The sequence below is a fragment of the Epinephelus moara genome, chromosome 17, assembly GCF_006386435.1.
Source record: "Epinephelus moara isolate mb chromosome 17, YSFRI_EMoa_1.0, whole genome shotgun sequence".
NCBI lineage: Eukaryota > Metazoa > Chordata > Actinopteri > Perciformes > Serranidae > Epinephelus > Epinephelus moara.
The window spans coordinates 18,828,330-18,848,106 of NC_065522.1; the positions used below are offsets into that span (position 1 = coordinate 18,828,330).

The window sequence follows — 19,777 nt, forward strand, 5'->3', positions numbered from 1 at the left end:
AGGGTTCAAACTCTGCACTTCTATTTAAAGAGGAATATCATCAAGGCCTGTGGCTTGTGTAAACACTGCTATTCAGCAGTTTTCCCATAGAAACACCATAACACCGCGACGTGTCTCCTGCTTTCAGCTGAGCAATCTTTCTGCCAAAGCCCGTTTGAAAACTTAACATTTTTTCTTGGGACTGTAAAAAAACAATATATAAACGTACTAGAAATAAAATGTAAGGTGTCATGGGTGATCAGAACACTCTGCTGAAAAATTCGGCATACTTAGTTTACCAAGCTGATCTTTGTTTTAACAGTAATGTCAACTTAAGGGAGTGATGTGCACCACAAGCTACCGCGCCCATCATGGAGTAGTTTGTTGTGAAAAGCTTGTGGAAGTATAGGCAGAGTCGCTTTAAATGGTTGAGGTTTTTCTATTATGAAAGCCTTTCAGGTAGTGTTTAATATGCTGCATGCCAAGGTGATGACATCAACAGTGGTGTAATACAACTATTGCGACATTAATCAAAGGGAACAATTATTTAGTTTTAAGGTTGGTCTTGTGTCCTCTCCCTTAATCGACCCGTCAGGGTACAACCAGTCCTCGGACTGTAACTTTGTTAGTGTTCAACATCGAGCCCACACTGTAACACTCACAACTCAATTTATGAAAAGTCTCACGTGCCATTAGGTATGATTTCATACCTAACAATACGGGACTAGTCCTGTTCACTCCTACACCGGAGTACCCTAAAGCGGCCCTTTTTCTTGTCCACTCGAGTCAAAAACAAGCCTAAATAATACCTGAGGACCAAAGCGGCTAACAACAGGATATATGAATGTAGTTTGGTGGCGAACTCACCCTCCAAAAGCCTGGAAATCAGCGAGTCGACGTCCAACTCCCCCTCCGCCATTTCTGTAGCAGTCAGCTCTGCCCGCCGCAGTCTGGAGCAGGCAGGGCAGGCACCGCCTCACTGCACTGAAACGCACCGCCAACCTCCTCCCACTCACAGGCCTCCCGTTTAGGACTATTATGCTGCGTTCAATGTCCCTCGGATACTCCACTTTCCATCACAGAAACGGGAAGAGTGGGAAGCTAATAAGCCCTAACCGTGTTTTTCAAGTTATACCGTACATTTTATTTGCAAAAATCCCCATTCAGGGTTTATTTAGCAGGTTTTTCTAGAGCTTTCAACTCAACTACACCTCACAGTCTTCTTCAGTGGACTGAGTTTGCTCAAGCTCAAACAGTACTGTTTCCAAAATCAAAAATTAACTTTCAAATGTCAAGTGTTTCAGATTCTGGAATATATATTTTACTCTCAATTCCTTTCCGAAATCAATCAGCTCACTCTTGTAACATTTCGGAGGCAAGTATACATATCATTTGCTTTAACTATTATTTTCAACTGTAACATTAACATGTTAAATAAATGGTTCACAAACAGTAACCCCACTATCATGACTAGGATCAGTGGGTACAGAAAAAAAACAAAACAGATGAATCACAGTTCATCAGGCCCAAAGGACTTTCCCAGCATGCACCCAGCATTTGAAACTACAAACAGACCTACCTGCATGACAGCACCCAAAGGACCCCAGTATAAAGAGGGGGACAACATTGACACTCAGTACAAAAATGTCAATGGACATTTCCCACCTTTTTAACTGCATTTTGTTCCTGTTTTCTCAACTTGTTCTGTGATTTCCGACAGTTTATGAAGGCATCATATAGCCAGGGTCTTTGCAACAGGTTACTGTTAAATTTCAATAAAATAACAAACAAATCACAATTTAGCAATATGTATTTAATAAACTCAGCCGAAAACCTTTGTAGCAACTTAATATCTGAGCCTCTTTAATTTCTGGTCACGTGCACTAAAAGGATAAAAGGATCAGATTTCCCTGGTATTCATAAGACAATTTTATTGACAGAGAAGTAAACTTAAAATGAAGAAACTTGTGGGGATCCTTAAAAAAGAGACATATAAAGTCTGGTCACTAAATATTATCAGGAATCAAAAGCACAGTGCTGTTAATGAGAGTTGATGCCGATTTATTCACTTACAGCGCCATCTTCTTGTCAGAATATGAATCGTCTGAGTGTGAAACTACATTTTTAATGACTACTTTGTGATTTAAAAACAGCCGATTTCTATAATGTGCAGTTGTACAAATAAAGTAAAGAACAAATACTAATCAATAGAAAGAGATTTAAGCACTACATGTGTGTTGGCGCTACTTTCCCACTGTCAGAGGCCTGGAAAACAGATTTTTTGCGTGGGCCCGGAGCAGACTGGATCCAGTCGAACACTCTCTCCGGGTTATGACTAAAGCCAAAAGTTATGTTATTGCCTCTCCCACTCACAACCTATTTTTCTGTTCCTTTCAAGTGCGTCATCTGGGTATTTCCGCACTGTTTTGAGTGGGTGGTGGCAAGTTGCACTGCAGAGGAAAGGCAGAGGGGAGCAGCCGCGTCAAGCTATGCCGAGGACAACACCGGAAACAGATGATTTTTACCTTCAAAATAAAAGCGGCAAGGTGCTGTGAAAACATAAGCAACCATTACTTTGATCAACTATTTAATATTCTACCACAAGTAGCAATATAAGTTAGCATAATTAGATATATGTGTAGCCTTAGTGTAAGATAAATATATACATTTTTCATTGCATGCTTAAATTTCAAAATGAATGACTATTTTTTGAAGTTCTCTAGTCCCAGCACAAAGTCCAAAAAGATAAACACAATCTGGAGTGACCCTGTGGAATATGACCTAAAATCACACAGACACGGAGACCAAAAATTGTCATCAATAAAAAAAATTTTCACAGTACAATTTACTTTTTACATTTTTGATATTTGCTATATTAAGATCATTGTTTGTTGTTTTGGTATTTACCTTAATACTTTTAACCACTGTCCTTGCTATTATTCTGCATGTTTTGTTAAAAAAATATAATAAAATTATAAGTTCGGTCTCAGCTTAGCCACTGTGGTAAAGTAGGCTACTTTAATGTCATAATATCCTTTCTCAATTAAGAATAAAACCATTTAAGGGATTACCATTCATATTTTAGACACAAATGACAAGAAATATACTTTTAATGGTATTTTAAACTAAGTGCATGAGTTTTATTCAGTTTTTTTGTTATTTGAATTGAAATTACATTTTTTATATCGTGTTGTGATATTTTTAAATTGGGACAACACTGAAAATCTTCAAACATCCAGTTATTCATTTATTTCATTTTTTAAAGGACTATCTGTAGCCTGTGTGTAGGCCTGTGCAGTACATGTATATTCTCATTAACTATACTATTTACTATTTCAGACAAGCAAAATAAATGAATGGACTAGAAGCAATCAATGAATAGGCTAATGCACTGGTTCCCAACCTGGGGGTCCTGACCCCACTCAGGGTCACCAAAGCTTCGTGGGGGGTCACAGGGCCTTCTCGATTTAAAGGGGTGTAAGAAAAATTTTAAAACATACATTTACAGTAGTCCTATATTTCAGCATTTTTTTTTATTTCAGCATGGGGACGGCAGTAGCTCAGTCCATAGGGACTTGGGTTGGGAACCGGAGGGTCGCCTGTTCAAGTCCCTGTTCAGACCAAAATATGGAGTGTGGACTGGTAGCTGGAGAGGTGCCAGTTCACCTCCTGGGCACTGCCGAGGTGCCCCTGATCAAGGCACCGAACCCCCCAACCGCTCAGAGCGCCTATCATGGGCAGCCCACTCTGACATCTCTCCACTTAGTGCATGTATAGGTCCTGTTTGTGCATGTGTGTGTTTGGACCTGTGTGTAATTGACAACAGAGTGAAAAATTGAATTTCCCCTCGGGGATTAATAAAATAAATAAAAAAAATCTCACAGGATAAGGGCACGGTCAAGGGAGGAAAAAAAACACTGAATTTGTAAAGAAAAAAATGCTTGTGAAATATTTATTATTGATTGTTTAAAAAAGTTTCTAAAAACATCAGGATAACTCATCTCTGATTTGATACTCACAGGAAGCAATCTGCTCAAAATCCTTCAAAATTGCTCTTTTTAGACAACCTTCCTGAAATTACTGAGTTCACTTTTAAGGTAAACTGTGCAGTTTATCAGTTTTGCTGTGCTGTTATGGTTATGCATTGAATTTAATATAAAATATCCATAAAGTATGTCACTTAATAATGGGTTCACTCAATGATAGGAAAGGTGTCCTTTAAGGAGTGTCGTTTCTTTAAGGAGAAATATTGGGGAACTACTGTGCTAGTGGGTGTGAGAGAGACATTTTATTAAAGACTATAAACTGATTCATGTAGCCCAGCCTGCGTCAGAGGTTTTGTAAATACTGAAGTCACGTTCTCAGTGTATTACGTAAAGAGTTGCACTTGCTGCACTGCTGATACCGGAAGCCTTGCACCGTCCAGCTTTACTATCTGTGCAATGTCGTACACAGCTGTGGGTGGAGCAAAGGAGGCGACAGAACTGCTCTGTCAAGAAGTTTTAGAGAGTCCGCACTGTCGCGTATGCAGCGTCTTTTAGAGGACAAAAACAAACAAATAGACAAACACTGGTGTCGACGGAGAAGCGGGAGTCGGACTCGGACACAGCCATGGAGGGTAAGGTGGACTGGGTGACATGGGTGTGTTTGCTCGGCCTGTCGAATCAGTCCAGAGAGTGGAGGTGAAACTGTACAGGGAGTTGTTTTGCGCGCAGGGGAAAGCCCCGCTATCACTGGCTGTGCGCTAACAAGGGCAGTAACGTAAGCTAACCTACAGTAGGAAGTTTGTCATAACTTAGTGCTTTGTGAAACTCGATGCTATACATGGGATGTATTTATTCCTGTGTGTGTGGCTAACTCACCTGGCACGCGTGAACCAAACAGTGTCGAGCTGCCAAGAGGCCTGTTGGGTTTGTCCACCTCATGGATTTCCCCAAAGTGACTGAAATCGCCAAACTTCCTTTAAAGATTTGTCGATTCATTGGTCATCTCTTTATTTATAGAAAATGTGCTAATTATGACAATAATAGTTTTCTTATCTGTTATTGTTAATAAATTCTCTTGAGTTCGGCTAACATATAACCCACCTGGTAGCATTCGTTTCTATTTAAATATGCCTCATTGGTTTATGGCGTTGCTGACGCCCACCCGTAGACTGTGTAAAACAAGCGCCCACCTCAGTCTTAGTGGACGGAAATTATGGAAATAGCACACCATGTTTTGTACAAGTTGCGTAGAGATACCGGCCTTTCAGTGGGACATATATATGCCGATGTGAAGAGTACTTTGTGACGATTTGAATGAACACTGCCAATGTTTCTATTTCATATCACATTAATATTTGACTGTAAGACAAAGAACATTAAATAACACACCTTTATATGGATATTATGTTGTGTCACTATTAGGTTTTTCCACAACCCAGACCTGACCTACCAAAATTAATTGACATTGTTGATAGAAACTAGTTAATATAATTTAACATAGATTATGTAGGGCTGGGTGATATGAAGAAAATCAAATATCACATTGTTTTTTGAACAAATAGGGTTGACTATTGGTACCATCACAAAATATTTACACAGTGAGATTTCTGATTAATAATCATTAGTAATGTGTATTTAATGACTCATAGCATGTAATAGAACAGGTAGAACAGTCTGGTTAGTGCATAAAATCACACCACTTTACTGTTGTGCAGCCTTTAAAACCTGGAGAAGACAACACTTACATTATTACGATATTCAAAATCTAAGATGACATCTAATCTCTTGTCACAATACTAATATAATATTGATGTTAAATCCATATCCAATTCCAGCCCTAAATCCATATCACAAAAGTCAACAGTGTGGAAGCAGTGACACCTTTAAATTCAAGTTAATGTGACTCACACGAGTGTCTCAGATGCTCAGATTTAATATTAGTACATTTAGTGATTTATGAAGGCCAACTTGTGGTAGACATTTACTTTCACTTTCACAACGTCAGACTCAATAAATAGGCAGGGATGTCTGTGTGTTTCAAATAAATGGTGAAAAGTGTAACTGTTGCACACTTATCAGCCATTGTTCTTTGTCTTATTCCAAGATACATATTCATTAATGTAGATCTTATGTAATATAACTAAAAGTCATTTGTTCCACATTGTGTGAGTCTGGTCTGAGGCTGGGAAGCAGGCGTGTTACAACTTGGAAAGTATCCTACCCATGCGGTCTCATCAAAGACCGACTAGCTGCTGCGTGGAGCTTTGACCTCCTGATTTTCTGTCACACCTCGCCTCTGTTTATGAATCTCAGTAATTCATTAAGCACATACCTGAAACTGGAGCGCTGCCTGCTCTCCACACACAATGGAGTCTCCGCGCAACAAGGCGGGTAACCTGATACTGATATTACACCCTGCCTGCCATTGTTTGCTTTGTTCTGCACGTCTTCTTCTTTCTGCTCTTGGCAGGCAGTTTATGACGAGTAATTATATTTAGCTGGGAAGCCCTTGTATCTCAGCGTCCTTTGACCTCTTTGGACGCTGCGCTGTCTAGTAGATTTCCACCCTTAGTGACCACAGCACAAATGACAAACTCTTACTAAGCCACAAATATGTGCTGAAAGCAGCTTTTGGTTTTTGTCATCGGTGCTGCCACTGTACGCTGTGTGTCATGTACCGTGGATGGTGAACCACTAATCACTGTAGGATTTTGCCTAACAAGTGGTTGACATGTCTTTTCTTGTTTTCTGTCCGCCACAGGTGTGTATGGATGGGGCATAAACCCACTCAACCCAGGTAAGAGGCCGCTTCCCGTAAATGATCAGTGTTCTGTATTGACTGCAGACTTTTCATGAGTAAACATTTCATCAGCCTGTGCGCCAATGATCATTGACAGAGCTATTTGTGTGTTGACACACTGATTCAAGTGAGGCAGTGCAGACAAGCAGTGTTTTACAATTTCGGTACTGTGTTTAAGCAACGGTTAGGTCCAGCCAAATCATTTGATTGATGTACAACATCCCTGGGACTGTTAACTACGCATGTATCACTCTACTTTATCTGTGTTCCTAACTGTTAAGTCGGACTGGCCGACATGGAGAAAATCTCATATTATGATATTTTTTTGACCAAATACCTCGCTATCAATGTTGCTACAATATTTTAGGGTTGACTGTTGGTACTTTTACAAAATAGTTACACAATGAGTAATGTTGACACAGTGACTAAATGGGTAAAAGCAAATGGAGCAGCAAAAATAGTCTGCTAAGTTCATAAAATTACATCACTTTACCGTAATGCAGCCTTTAAAAGACACTTACACACCTACTGTTAATTACATTAACCATTAATTAGCCTACATTAACGGTCGTCACAACAAACTTTGTACTGCAAAGATGAACACATTTCCACAAATAACAGTTGGGATAAATGATGAAGGGAAAGACAGAAGCCTGGATACTTCACTGCAAACCTCCAGCTGTGCTCATCATCATCATGACATCAGCCCATGTTGCAACCGCACTGTATGACTGAACTGTTAACTCAATGGAATCACACATGCCACTAAAGTGACTATATTTTACTGGTTGCTTAATAAATGGAAACATACAGATAAACGTACATGATGCAAAGTTGCTGGCCTGCGGTAACGTGTAGACCTACACAGAGTAGCAAACTAGTAGATATAGCTAACCCCTTTTATGCCTGATTAAATTATGTTTTTGTTGAAATCTGATGGCGTTGAAAAAAGATGGGACACATCTTTAAAGAGCCAATATTTTCAATTTTAAAAAATTAAATAAAGATCATTGTAGCAGTTCATTTTTTGCACCAGTGTTATCAGTATGTGCTGTTAGTTTTAGAAATCCTTTAAAAAAATAATGTTTTACCCCAGAAATGGAATTACTGTGTTTATAAGTTTGTTTGTTTGTTTTTTTTGGTAGGACATGATTTGTCCCAATTCGCAAGATGGGTGATATATTTCTAAAATACAGTGATACTACATTTAAATCACATCATTTCTTCTTCTCTCTCTTCCACCTGTCCATCAGTCCAAGCAGCAAACCCCTTCATAGAGATCATCGAGCAGCCAAAGCAGAGGGGCATGAGGTTTAGGTATAAGTGTGAGGGACGTTCAGCTGGCAGCATCCCCGGAGAGAAAAGCAATGACACCACTAAGACCCACCCAGCCATCAAGGTGAGATAGGTGATACTTGTTGAGCATGCTATCTAGCTGTGATCCATCTAATGTACCTAGGATGACATAATAATTCACTTCGGTGGAAGTTTGGGTAAAAAAAGGGGGGGTACCCACCCGTCCTTATTCTCCATGACCTTAGATATATTCTCATCCAGCACATAACCCCCTGTAATATGACCAGTTGTAATTTTTTAAGTCGTTTGTACATATTAACAAAGAAGTTAATAACTCAATTATTATTATTATTATATTTAGGCCTCTGCACCAGCGATAGCTGTGGCCAGAGTCCCAAATGTAGCTTCAAATTTGGCACCATTGTCCACTTGAACTCACAAATTAATTGATAAGAATTTGTTGATCAAAGGTCAAGGTTACTGTGACCTCACAAAATGTGGTTTTGGCCATAATTCAAGAATTCATACACCAATTATGACAGAATTTTACACACATGTCTAGCAGGATAAAATGACAAAGTGATGACATTTTATATCCAAAAGGTCAGAGGTCAACTTCACTGTGACATCATAATGTTGTCCAAAAACATAAACTACTGAATTGGTGGCACTAATCTTGGGTGCCCACCTTGAAGATGTATGCTAAGCATCCATGTTTTCACAGACATCAACTTGACTGGTTGACAGAGGCATACAACTGCGAGGGGGTTATTACATTTTTTTAATTAGTGAGCTTTAGAGGTGCTGGTAGTGTAGGTGGATTTTTTTTCCTTTAGACAGAGCCAGGCTAGCTGTTAACCCCTGTTTCCAGTCTTAATGCTAAGCTAAATATTGATTCTCAGCGAGAAGCTATTCCTTGGAAGGTTTTTAAAAACTTTTCCTAGAGACTCAACTCCAGCACCTTGCAATTCCACTTTTGAGTGAGGCCTTGTAGCTTTCTTTCTCTTTTGTTTTATTTTCTAAGAATACTGTGGATTGCGTATAGAAGTCGCAAATGTAGCAGCTATAGCCTAAAGTTGCTGAGATTCAATCCAGCCATGATAACACATTGTTACATTTCAGATCTTGTGAGTTATTACTTGAAGTTTGTCTGTTTGAGCAGAAGGCTGCAATATTGAATGAGATCAGCTCTCAACGAGACTGTAAGCACGCTCTGCTCAGGTGCCCTTTAAATTCCCTTTTGGGATCATAAAAGTTTGACATACTCCTCCCTACAGGTGCACAACTACAGCGGCCCACTGCGTGTTCGCATTTCATTGGTGACGAAGAATCCACCGCACAAGCCTCACCCCCACGAACTGGTTGGGAAAGACTGCAAACACGGCTACTATGAGGCGGACCTGCAGGAGAGACGAATACACAGGTAGGCTTCAGAGTTAGATATGTGGCTTATTAGTGACAGACAGAGGTGCCATGCTCTGTGTCTCACGCACTTGAGAGAAACATGAGGAAATGATGCCATTTTTTATGAGGGTTTAAAATTACACTGAATTGTCTAGAAGGGAAACTGGCGCTCCATATCAAAACAAGGTTTTAGATTGACCCAGATAAGGATTTCATCATTTGTGTGAGATGACATGTTCGCCGTTACCTTGGTAAAACTAACTGCCGGCTTCACCTAGGGTTTGGAGTGAGTAACACAGTAACAGCATAAATCACCTAACGACAAGTTGAGTTTACCTCTGCTTGCTTCGCTGTCTGTCAGTATCCTGTATGGCAGTCAAAACTTGCTACTAGGGATGGGCAGCACAAGCAAAAACACTTTTCGAAAATCATGGCAACTATTTGACAATTTTTCGAATAATTGTCTTTATCACAAGTGTGAGGAAATTCAGACAGTTTGTACAGCCCTCCACTGCCAGTATTGTGATACAGGGGATTAAGTGTACTTGTTTTTATTAGTCATTTGTTTTTCACATTGGATTGATATATAATACAATAATAATACATTCATTTACAAGTTCATATTAGTGAATGTCTAAAATATCTTCATCTAATTGTAGTGCACTTAAGGTCAAGTATTTTTCCACTCACACTTTACTCTCCCAAACTGTCCTCCCAGCTCGCGGATGTGGTCAGTGACCCATAGTGATGATGCTTTATTTTTAAATGTGGCTTTTATGGGAGCAAAAGTGTCCCAAGTGGAGGTGCAAAGAAGATTAAAACTGGGGTTAATGATACGAATACTCACACCATGTGTGAGCTCTGTTTGACCATAATGATGTGTTGGTCCCCTGGGTAATTTGTTTCACATAGAAAAAAATTATGTAAGATTTCATAGTATCAAATTAGAAACTACGTGTATGCTTCAGTGGTTTCTGTCTTTTCGTTTCGGTCTTAGACTGTATTTGCTTTCAGTTTTCAGAACCTGGGCATACAGTGTGTCAAGAAGAAGGATGTGAATGAGGCCATCACTTGCAGGCTGCAGACCAATAATAACCCCTTCAACAGTAAGTGCTCATGCTGAAAGAAGAGTGTGTGACACAAAGCACGCACTGTGTTGTTGCCCTTTCTCTGTTAAGTCATTGTGTGAAAAGTTCATGTGCAGTCTGGAGAGAGCCCCTAAATGTCCCGCTCAGATTTATAGACTATGATTTCACTGAGCCAGTACTGATATTTCTGTAGTAAACTTTATTGATAAAAGTAAAAAAAAAAAAAGATGCCTATTCTGCCTAAAAAGTACCACCAGCACTGCTAACTTTGCTCTAACGTTTTTCCATAAATTAGCCTCACTTGCAAGGCTAACACATTAGCTTGAAATCGAATGTCCTTATACAAGATAAATACTGTAGCTGGATAGATGTTTTTTGGCTAATGTCAAGCTAGCTACTGTCATGGATAGATTTTATCTTTTTTTTTTGTTAAACGCCTCTTCTAAAAAACTACTAGTGCTTCGAACTTTGTGCTAGTTACATTTTTTCTTACTTTGAATCAACTTGCAAGGCTAACAGCTCAGCTTAAAATGGCTGCTCTCATAGATGACAATGGTAAAACACAATGTAGATGCTTTTGGTTAATGTCAAGCTTGCTACTGTCATTGATACATTTGATCTTTATTCTATAATTGTATCTCTATGTCCTCCTATTAATACAACATTGTATTTAAACCTGTAGCAGGTTTAGCTTGCACTGTTTGTTGTGTTATGAACTAGCTAACTAATAGGGCAGCTGGCATGAGCAATGAAAATTTGAAAATTATGTCATCATTTCATTTGTATAAAAAATGTCTTCCTAAAAATTACTACTAGTGCTACTGATTTTGCGCTTGTAACGTTAACATATTGTAACATATTTCATTACCGTGAATTAACTTGTAAGGCTAAGCTTAAAATCGCTGTTTCATAGACGACAATGGTAAAATACTAGATGTTTTTTTGGCTAATGTCAAGCTAGCTACTGTAATGGACACATTTTATGGAAAGTGTAATATCATCACTCTATAAATGTGTCTCTCTGCCCTCCTATTAAAACAACACATTTGTATATAAACCTATTGCCAGTTTAGCTTGCACTGTGTTAAGAACTGGCTATCTGGGTAGTTCGCTAGCTATTAGTCAAGCTAGACAAGCTATTAGCTATTAGTCAAGTATGATATGTCCAGCTACTGTCATGGATACAATATTTAGACAGTGTGATATCATTACTCTTTAATTGTGTCTTTCTGTCCTCTTGTTTATGCTAAATGTTTGTATTTACACCTGTAGCCTGTTTAGCTTTCACTGTTGCTGTGTTAAAAACTAGCTAAACTGGGTATTTAGCATTAGCAGTGAAAGCCACCATGGCTTAACAGGGTAATAGCACCAGAAACTCAAACCCCATCAGATAATTTGTTGAAAAATACTGAACAGTCCCATTGCCACTGTTTAACTGATTTCATTCATTCATGCACACATAACAACAGGAAGTGTAATTTGTTACCTTCACCCTTGACTGATCTTGAAATTCAGATAGCATACATATGACAGGATGCAGTCAGACTGCTGTGTTGCCTGATTGTGCACCCCACCCTTTCCCTGCTGTGTCTTGGCTGCAGTTCCGGAGGCGAAGGTGTGGGAGGAGGAGTTTGACCTGAATTCAGTCCGGCTTTGCTTCCAGGCCTCCATCACTCTGCCAACAGGAGAGCTGTTTCCTCTGGAGCCTGTGGTATCGCAGCCCATCTATGACAACAGTGAGTGGACAACACATACATGCACACACAAGCACGTATACAATATAGGTATTCTGTGCTCTTTAATATCTTTGAACTAGTTTTTAATTCACATCAGGGCTTTTCCCAGGATTTAATGTCAGGGTAAGCTCATAAACCTATATTGGATTTAAATGAAATACCTGTATCTGGGTAAGCAAGTTCACACACCAACCTGCACATCTCCTGCAACCTTTAATTCCCCACTCCAGAGTGCGACTATTTTGGTTGTGACCAGAAATCAGTCAGATATGGCTAAACATTTTCACTGGAGGCACCAATGTGGCAGAAATTCATTGTATTGATCCATTTATTGTTTACAAGGGCAAATTACGCCTGGAAACTTTTAGCTGTAGGCTGACGTCATTAGCAACATATGCTGTTCAAAATAAATGAAAACAAACAGATCGTTATGCGTTTGGTTTTTTCTGCTGCACCGACCTCACACTGAACTGTGACTCCTAAAGCGGGGTATGAGCCAAATTGGGAGTTCACTGTACTCTCACACCCCCAGTTAGGAAATCACCAATGAGTATGGGAACTGACAAAAAAGGTAATGCTTAAATGTATGCAAAGGCGTGGTGAAAAATCTTGAGTGCACGTACCTTATCTGCTGGCACACCTAAATGAAAAAGTTAGGCACACCACTACAACCAGTGTCAAAAGGTATTCTAAGGCCCTGTTACCTCAGATACTCTTTGTTCCTCTTTGCACAGGAACTTTTCTTGTTAGCATGAAGGTATTTACAAGAACTAGTCTCAGTCGTAATAGAAAATACCTTGAATCTTGTCTAGTGGCTGCGCCCTTTGTAACCCTTCTAATACACAGCTCTGTATGGAGATAGAGTAACAGTACATAATCAACTACAATTACCACCTCAAGGTAGTATGCCTCAATGAAATAGTCAAGTTGCTCTTACAGTTTATGTCCATGTCTGTGAAAACATAGATGCTTCTCAAACATCTTCACTCCAGCAGCACAAAAGATCTCTATAATCAGCACAGTATTAAGATGGACACCCAAGATTAGTGTCACCAAATCAGTATCTGACCAAATGTCTCCACTTCTGTGTCTGAGTAATGGTGCTGAGCAGGGCTACTCGATTACATATTCAGTCGGGCTGGATTTTAAAACCAGAAAATGTCAATGGGCCAAACATTTTCAGCAGCGAGCAAAACTTTTTTCAGCTTTTGGTAATGAAAAATCTTAAACAAATGCAAATTAATGTAGTAAAATGAGCAATGTTTATCATTTAACATATTAAAGAATATATTTTTTGTCACCTAACTGATCGTGGAACATCACATAATGTAGAAGCAGAATAGAAAAGAGCTATCAGTGCACAGAAGCGGAACAAGTGGCATGATGAGTAACCAATAACACACTCTTTCTACAGAAATCTCCCTCTCCCCTCTCCCACACACACACACCTCACCTCGTGACATTTTCCTTTGAGGTCAAGTGTTTAGAACAATACACAGGACAGTTTTATACAGTCTACTGCAGCAGCAGTCATGTTTACAACAGCAAAGTCAATATATAAACTCAATCACATTTCACTGGACACAAATCTGCCATGTCAATAAAATAAATATTCCTTCTGACATCACAGTATTGAGTGAAGAAGAAAGTAATATTATGTAAGCATGAAGAACACAGACATCAGTATCAGTCATTCATTCTGCTCTCTGTCCCCCTGCTGCCTCAGGTACATTTGAATATAAGTGGCAGACTAAGTTAAACAGTTAGACTACATACAGACAGCTTTCATTTTGTTTTTAACAATATGCTGTAAGCCTCGCTAGTGCGATGTGCGTGTGTAAACCACGATTGTAAACCATAACAGTGGTGAATGAGAGACTGTGGACAGAAATATCCCTTTCTACATGCTGAACACATGTATTTACAGCTCTTACTCACAGTAACAAGTGTAGTAGTCGTCAGCTAGACTAATCTCCAAGTTATCTTCACTTCATCTGCACCGCGGCTCGGACTTCACTCTGCTATATTTGTGTGTGTCTGCGTGTGTGACAGCAGCAGAGAGGCTGCGGCATGATGATATGTGACACCAAAACTTTCAAAAGCAACGATAAAAGAGCTGTCAGAGCTTATTAATACTGCAGTCTTGATTAACTCTGAGCACCACCAGTTTCTCTTCCATTTTTTACAAACTGTAAACTTCCTGTCATGACCACCGCAGAAGGCCCGCCTCTAAAATCATCCTTTTAGACAGTGGGGAAAAAGTGGAGATGACATAGGGCACTTTTCCACTCTAAGGTGAAGTTTTTTCAACTTGAGGAGTGTAGAGCGCTCCGGCAAAAAGGCTCATAGCAATGCAAAAACACCAAGCAAAAAACTTCCACTCCCATTTGAAACAATTATAAAAAGCCACCTCCAGCTGCTAATACACTATATGTGTGATCAGAGCCTTAAGGTAGTGTTGTCTTGTCAGTCACAGCCCAGATTCCTCTGCAAAGGTGTGTGATGTTAATCTGTAGCCTCGGTCTTGTATTAATTCGTTTGTATATGTATTCATAAATGCTTTCTCTGTCTTAAAGGGGCCCCGAACACAGCTGAGCTGAAGATCTGCAGAGTCAACCGCAACTCTGGAAGCTGCAAAGGAGGGGATGAAATCTTTCTGCTGTGTGACAAAGTGCAAAAAGGTATCATATGCCTGAACTGTATGTGCTTCTGTCAGTTGACAGGTTCAGCTTTCAGGAAGAAATATTCACAGGAAGTATTTATCTTGTGCTTGGAAATAGAACCTTGACTCATAATGTGAGTCATAAATTACTCCTTGTCACGATTAATCGCAGGCTGTTTCATAATCCCCATATATTGGTAATTTGGTGGTGCTGAATTTTTGTGTATGCAATGGTTGTCCTATTTGTTAGTGATTACCTCTCAAAAATGTCCTTAAAGCTCCACTAACCAGTGTTTTTATTTGTATTATGGATGAAATGACGCTGTTAAATATGAAAGGTGTTGCTTGCAGTGATGAACCTACAGAGAATACAACCAGTATGTGGTGATATTCTTGGTCAACACCATTGTTGCACGTACAAGGTTTCGTTGCCTGTCACAGTATCTGCTGTGTAATGCAAAGCAGTCACGTTATGACTGAGTGACTTCAATCATGAACCAAAAGCTTTCTTTCTCTATCCCAACGTCCACTTCTAATTTCTCCTATTCTCTAATAAATGACTAACACGCCATACATGTTTAACGATAATTAAGTGCTTCCCACTTTGTTTCTGTGCTCGTTATATTTGAACGTTTTCGCAGTGTATCGTGAGGTTCGCATCAAAAGGATTTCCTGCGTGGGTGCTGTGATACTGATATAAAGTCCAACTCTTAAAACTTTCAGCCTCCCTGCTTCTTGTGAACCCCTTTCTTCCTCTGTTTCATTTCTTTGCATTATCTCTTTCAAATTAACACTCAGTTAAACAAAGCAAAGTTATATGATCGTTATTGAAGATCACATATTTTTTCAATTAAAACAAGTTTTTTTTCTCTTATTTTGCAGTAGTTTGATCGTGGCAGGCGTATGTGCTGTAAAACCTTGTGGAGTTTACATTCTCAGTTTGATATCTCTTTACATTTCCCAATGCCTGTTTCCCTGTAGAGGACATCGAGGTGCGTTTCTTCCAGGACTCCTGGGAAGGAAAGGGCACTTTCTCCCAGGCTGATGTCCACAGGCAGGTGGCCATCGTGTTCCGCACACCGCCGTACCGCGACACTAACCTCACCGAGCCCATAAGAGTCAAGATGCAGCTCCGCCGGCCTTCTGATCGCGAGGTCAGCGAGCCGATGGACTTCCAGTACCTGCCCGCTGACCCAGGTAAGAGGCAGTCTTCTAATTTTTTCACAAGTTACTTTTATAAGCTTTTCCTGAGAATATTAAACATTTCTTAAAATACCTGAGAGATGAATTTGCTTGTCTTCTAACTGCTTATTAAAAATGACCCCTGTAGATGAATACAGGCTGAGTGACAAGAGGAAGCGTACTGGGGACATGTTCCAGAGCCTCAAACTGGGGCCCATGCTGTCTAGTGGTATGTTCATGATTTTTTTTCTGTCCCCCCTTACTCCTTGATAGTTACATAAAAGGTAATAGTGATTTTAGTTGCAGTGTAATATAATCATGTCTTTTGGAATTTCAGTGTCCATTCCACAAGATAGACGGCACATAAGCCCGGCAAGAAGAACTGTGACAGCCAAGCCTCCATCAATGAATGCACAAGTTGGTGAGTCTATCTAAAAGATATAGAGACATGTCAGACATTATCATAAAACAACCTAAAACTGATAACTTGTAGGTAGTTGTGGGCGATATATCCATTATACTCAATGTATCGGGACTAGTTTCATGTAGGATGTATAAAATGACTAGATTGCAAATATTCGTGCGTATGCGTATAAATTATCCCGTCGTTTTTTAAGCTACCTGCATTGGCTTTTCGGTTTCTTTTGCTCACTCCTGTGGCTCCATCCCTGTCGCAGACACAAAAAGAAATAAAAGACTCCCCAGCCCATCCAGACCACTCTCTCCTGGGTGATAGTGTGTGAGCAAGCAAGGCTTGTGTTTTTGTGCCTGCACTGGGGCTCTAGACCATGACCGTTAGTCACAATTTGTGACCATGGAGCACCAGTGTGACTTGCAAATATTATGAATAGATGAACAGGGGAGATGTTAGTTTGTTTCCCGCTCACAGTGAATAAATCCTCATGTTTAACAGTGCTACTGTAATGGCGTAACTTTCCGCTAATTGTTAATAGCTAGTAGCTTATAGTTAACTGTTGACTGGAAACTTTAAGGTCACGGCAAAAAAATATCAACACTTCTGGGGCGAGTCAAACTTGGTGCTGCAAAATAAACGCTCCAGTGGTTCCACTTATATTTATTTCATTATAACATTATTATAACAGTACTTAATCTAACTTTATTATAACAATACGTTAACTTTATTGTAACAGTAGTTTATTTAGCAGTTAGGTAGTCTACAGTAGTTTAGATGAGATCATGTACCAAGATGTAGTCTAAAAATATTGCAGTATCTCTATTGGCCATATTGCTCAGCCCCATGTGTAGGTAATGTTCTGCATAAAAATAATGCTACTATAAGAATTTCAGTTGTGGGACTCCAACTGAATTCCTTGTTTTCTTTGTGTTTGTGTTGTCCAGCATCCGCTGCGCTTGCTGCTGCAGGTGGAGCAAAACCCCAGCCTACCTACTCTTATCAACCAGGCCAGCTCTTCTCAGTCCAGCCCAAGGTGGAGGCCTCCCCCTCCATCTCTTCTGCAACTACAAACCAAACATGGAGGATCATGGAGAGCCTGAGCCTGGGCTCCCAGCCCAAAGCTACACCGGTGCCCAACTTTACAATGAGCCAAGCACCATCCTCCTGCTCCTCTACCACCACCTCCACTGCCAACCAGGACTACTCAACTGTCAATCTTTCAGACCTTCACGAATTCTTCCCCAACATTTCCTCAGGCATCGCCCAGGAGCAAGCAGCTTCACAGGCAAGCACGGCCCCCTCACAGGCCACCAGCTCCTTCACCCTCCAGGGCTCTCAGTTCCGGGTGGACGCACCACTTGTGGACGATGACATCCCAGAGTTCCCTAGCTTTTCCGAAGCTAGGGAATGCAATTTGGAAAGCCTAAACATGGACGACTTTGAGGACCTTCTGAGCCCCCAGCTTATGAACGAGAGTGGTGGAAACGGCACCTCGATGTCGGCTCAAGCTCCGTGCCAGCAGCCTGCCCCTCCCAGCTCTTCCACTGCTGCCCACAGCGCAGCATCCCAGAACACTTCTGACCCTGCCAGCATGCCAGGAAGCACCTGGATGAATTACCCCAACAGCATCGTCAGCTTACTCCAGAACGAGGGCATGATTGACATGGCATCCAACAACGGCAATCACCGGCCTGCTGTGCTGGATGAGTTTGATGAGTTGATGTCTGCTGACGAGGATCGTCTGATTTCCATTTTTAATAGTGGAAGCCAAGCTGGGTTTGTGTCAGGACACCCCACTTAAAGTTTGTCCCCGTTATTTTTTTACGAACATATTTACATAGACCACTTGCATCTGCCCCTTAACCTTCAGAACTGAAACTCTTTGTTGTTACAAAAGACAACAAAGGAAACAAGGTGGATATAAGAGGGCTGCAAGGGACAGAATGTAGCAATACTGCTCACTGTGGACATGCTTGTTGAAATACCAGCAAAGACTCTTTATGGTATTCAATTAGCAGGTGTTGCCAGTCATTTAAATACAGTTAAACCGACGTATGATAAGACAGGACTGAAGCTTGACAGATTTCATTGCCCTTAAGCCCATATTTAGCATCAATCATTAACTTTGTTTTTATAGACAGTCAAATCAGATGCATTGCTGAAGGCATCTGTCCAAATGTTTTTCTCTTGAGGTTTTCTGTGGAATATGTTAGCATGTTTTTGTACTTGCTATTTCAACAATTTCGGGAACTGTGGTCAGTGAGATTATCACTCTGTAATGTGTAAGGTTGGTCTGCTGTACTATACAGTAGGTAGTTTCAGAAAGGCATTTTGATTGGATCTTGAGGCAAATACATGTCCATTATGTCCACTGTTCCTGTAATTAAATATCCCCATGTATTACAGGGTTCCCACATTCATGGAAAACCTAAAGAAATCATGAAATTTCTAAATCTCATTTTCGAGGTTTGGAAAAGGGTACTTGTAAATCATTGAAAGTTTTGGAAAAATCATGGAATTAATCGTGACAGTTAATGAAATGTAACATGATGGCAAATTAATTAAAGTTGATGTAATGTAGCTCTGACATGCAACCTTTTGCTTACTATATACATTATAATACATTAACTAACAGTTGGAATACAGTATACTATACAGCCATGTCCTTATAGGTTGTGAATGGACATGAAAATGTTATTATAGGTCCTTAAAAAGCCTTGGAAAAGTTTAGGAATATTTCCATGAAAATGCGTGGGAACCCTGGCATTACTTTGGAACTTTGTGATTTCTGAAGGTCAGCAGTAAATGTAATGTCTCTTGTACAGGTGCCTTTGTTGAGTCTCAACAAAACGTAGTATGTGTTGCAAACCAAATGAAGGTCTACATATAAATAATTATCAAACAAGCAACATTAATAAGTACATGCTTATAGCAAAGAAGCACACACCCACAAACTGTATCAAATCTTGGTTCTGTGTCTGCTGAATTTCCTCTGGTCTCATCAGTTTTTATCTTCAGTTATTTTATGAAAAATGGCTGCAGTTTAACTCAAATGTTTCAGACCTGTAGGTTAACTCGCTTCAACTCTGTTGTAAAAGATGCTTTAAGATGGAATTATGCTGTTTTATACAGGTATGATGTAAGCAGATAATACTATATGCCTTTATGCTTGAATGAATGATTAATTCTGTCCAAATTCCAAAACACTTTTCTTGGCAATAAAAACCAC

General features: G+C 39.9%; 2 protein-coding genes across 2 annotated transcripts in view; one reads left to right on the forward strand and one right to left on the reverse strand.

Annotated features, from left to right (window-relative positions):
• The window catches only part of LOC126403715 (serine/threonine-protein phosphatase PP1-beta catalytic subunit), a 659,813-nt gene that overhangs the window by 23,849 nt on the left and 616,187 nt on the right, over window positions 1-19,777 (reverse strand). Inside the window, exon 2 of the mRNA XM_050066443.1 lies at window positions 847-931. Within this exon, the coding sequence (XP_049922400.1) occupies window positions 847-898 (52 nt within the window). The 5' untranslated portion in view covers window positions 899-931. The remainder of the gene's footprint in view (window positions 1-846; window positions 932-19,777) is intronic.
• Window positions 4,440-19,775, forward strand: rela (v-rel avian reticuloendotheliosis viral oncogene homolog A). The gene is made up of 11 exons (XM_050066434.1): window positions 4,440-4,597; window positions 6,727-6,762; window positions 8,019-8,164; window positions 9,339-9,484; window positions 10,480-10,571; window positions 12,155-12,289; window positions 14,866-14,970; window positions 15,933-16,148; window positions 16,282-16,362; window positions 16,471-16,554; window positions 17,493-19,775. The coding sequence occupies exons 1-11, from the start codon at window positions 4,591-4,593 to the stop codon at window positions 18,347-18,349; spliced, it is 1,905 nt and encodes a 634-aa protein (XP_049922391.1). The 5' UTR covers window positions 4,440-4,590; the 3' UTR covers window positions 18,350-19,775.

Coding starts and splice junctions, on each gene's coding strand:
- rela (XM_050066434.1), top strand. Junction 6,763..8,018: donor CATAAACCCACTCAACCCAG/GTAAGAGGCCGC, acceptor CCTGTCCATCAG/TCCAAGCAGCAAACCCCTTC. Junction 12,290..14,865: donor GCAGCCCATCTATGACAACA/GTGAGTGGACAA, acceptor TCTGTCTTAAAG/GGGCCCCGAACACAGCTGAG.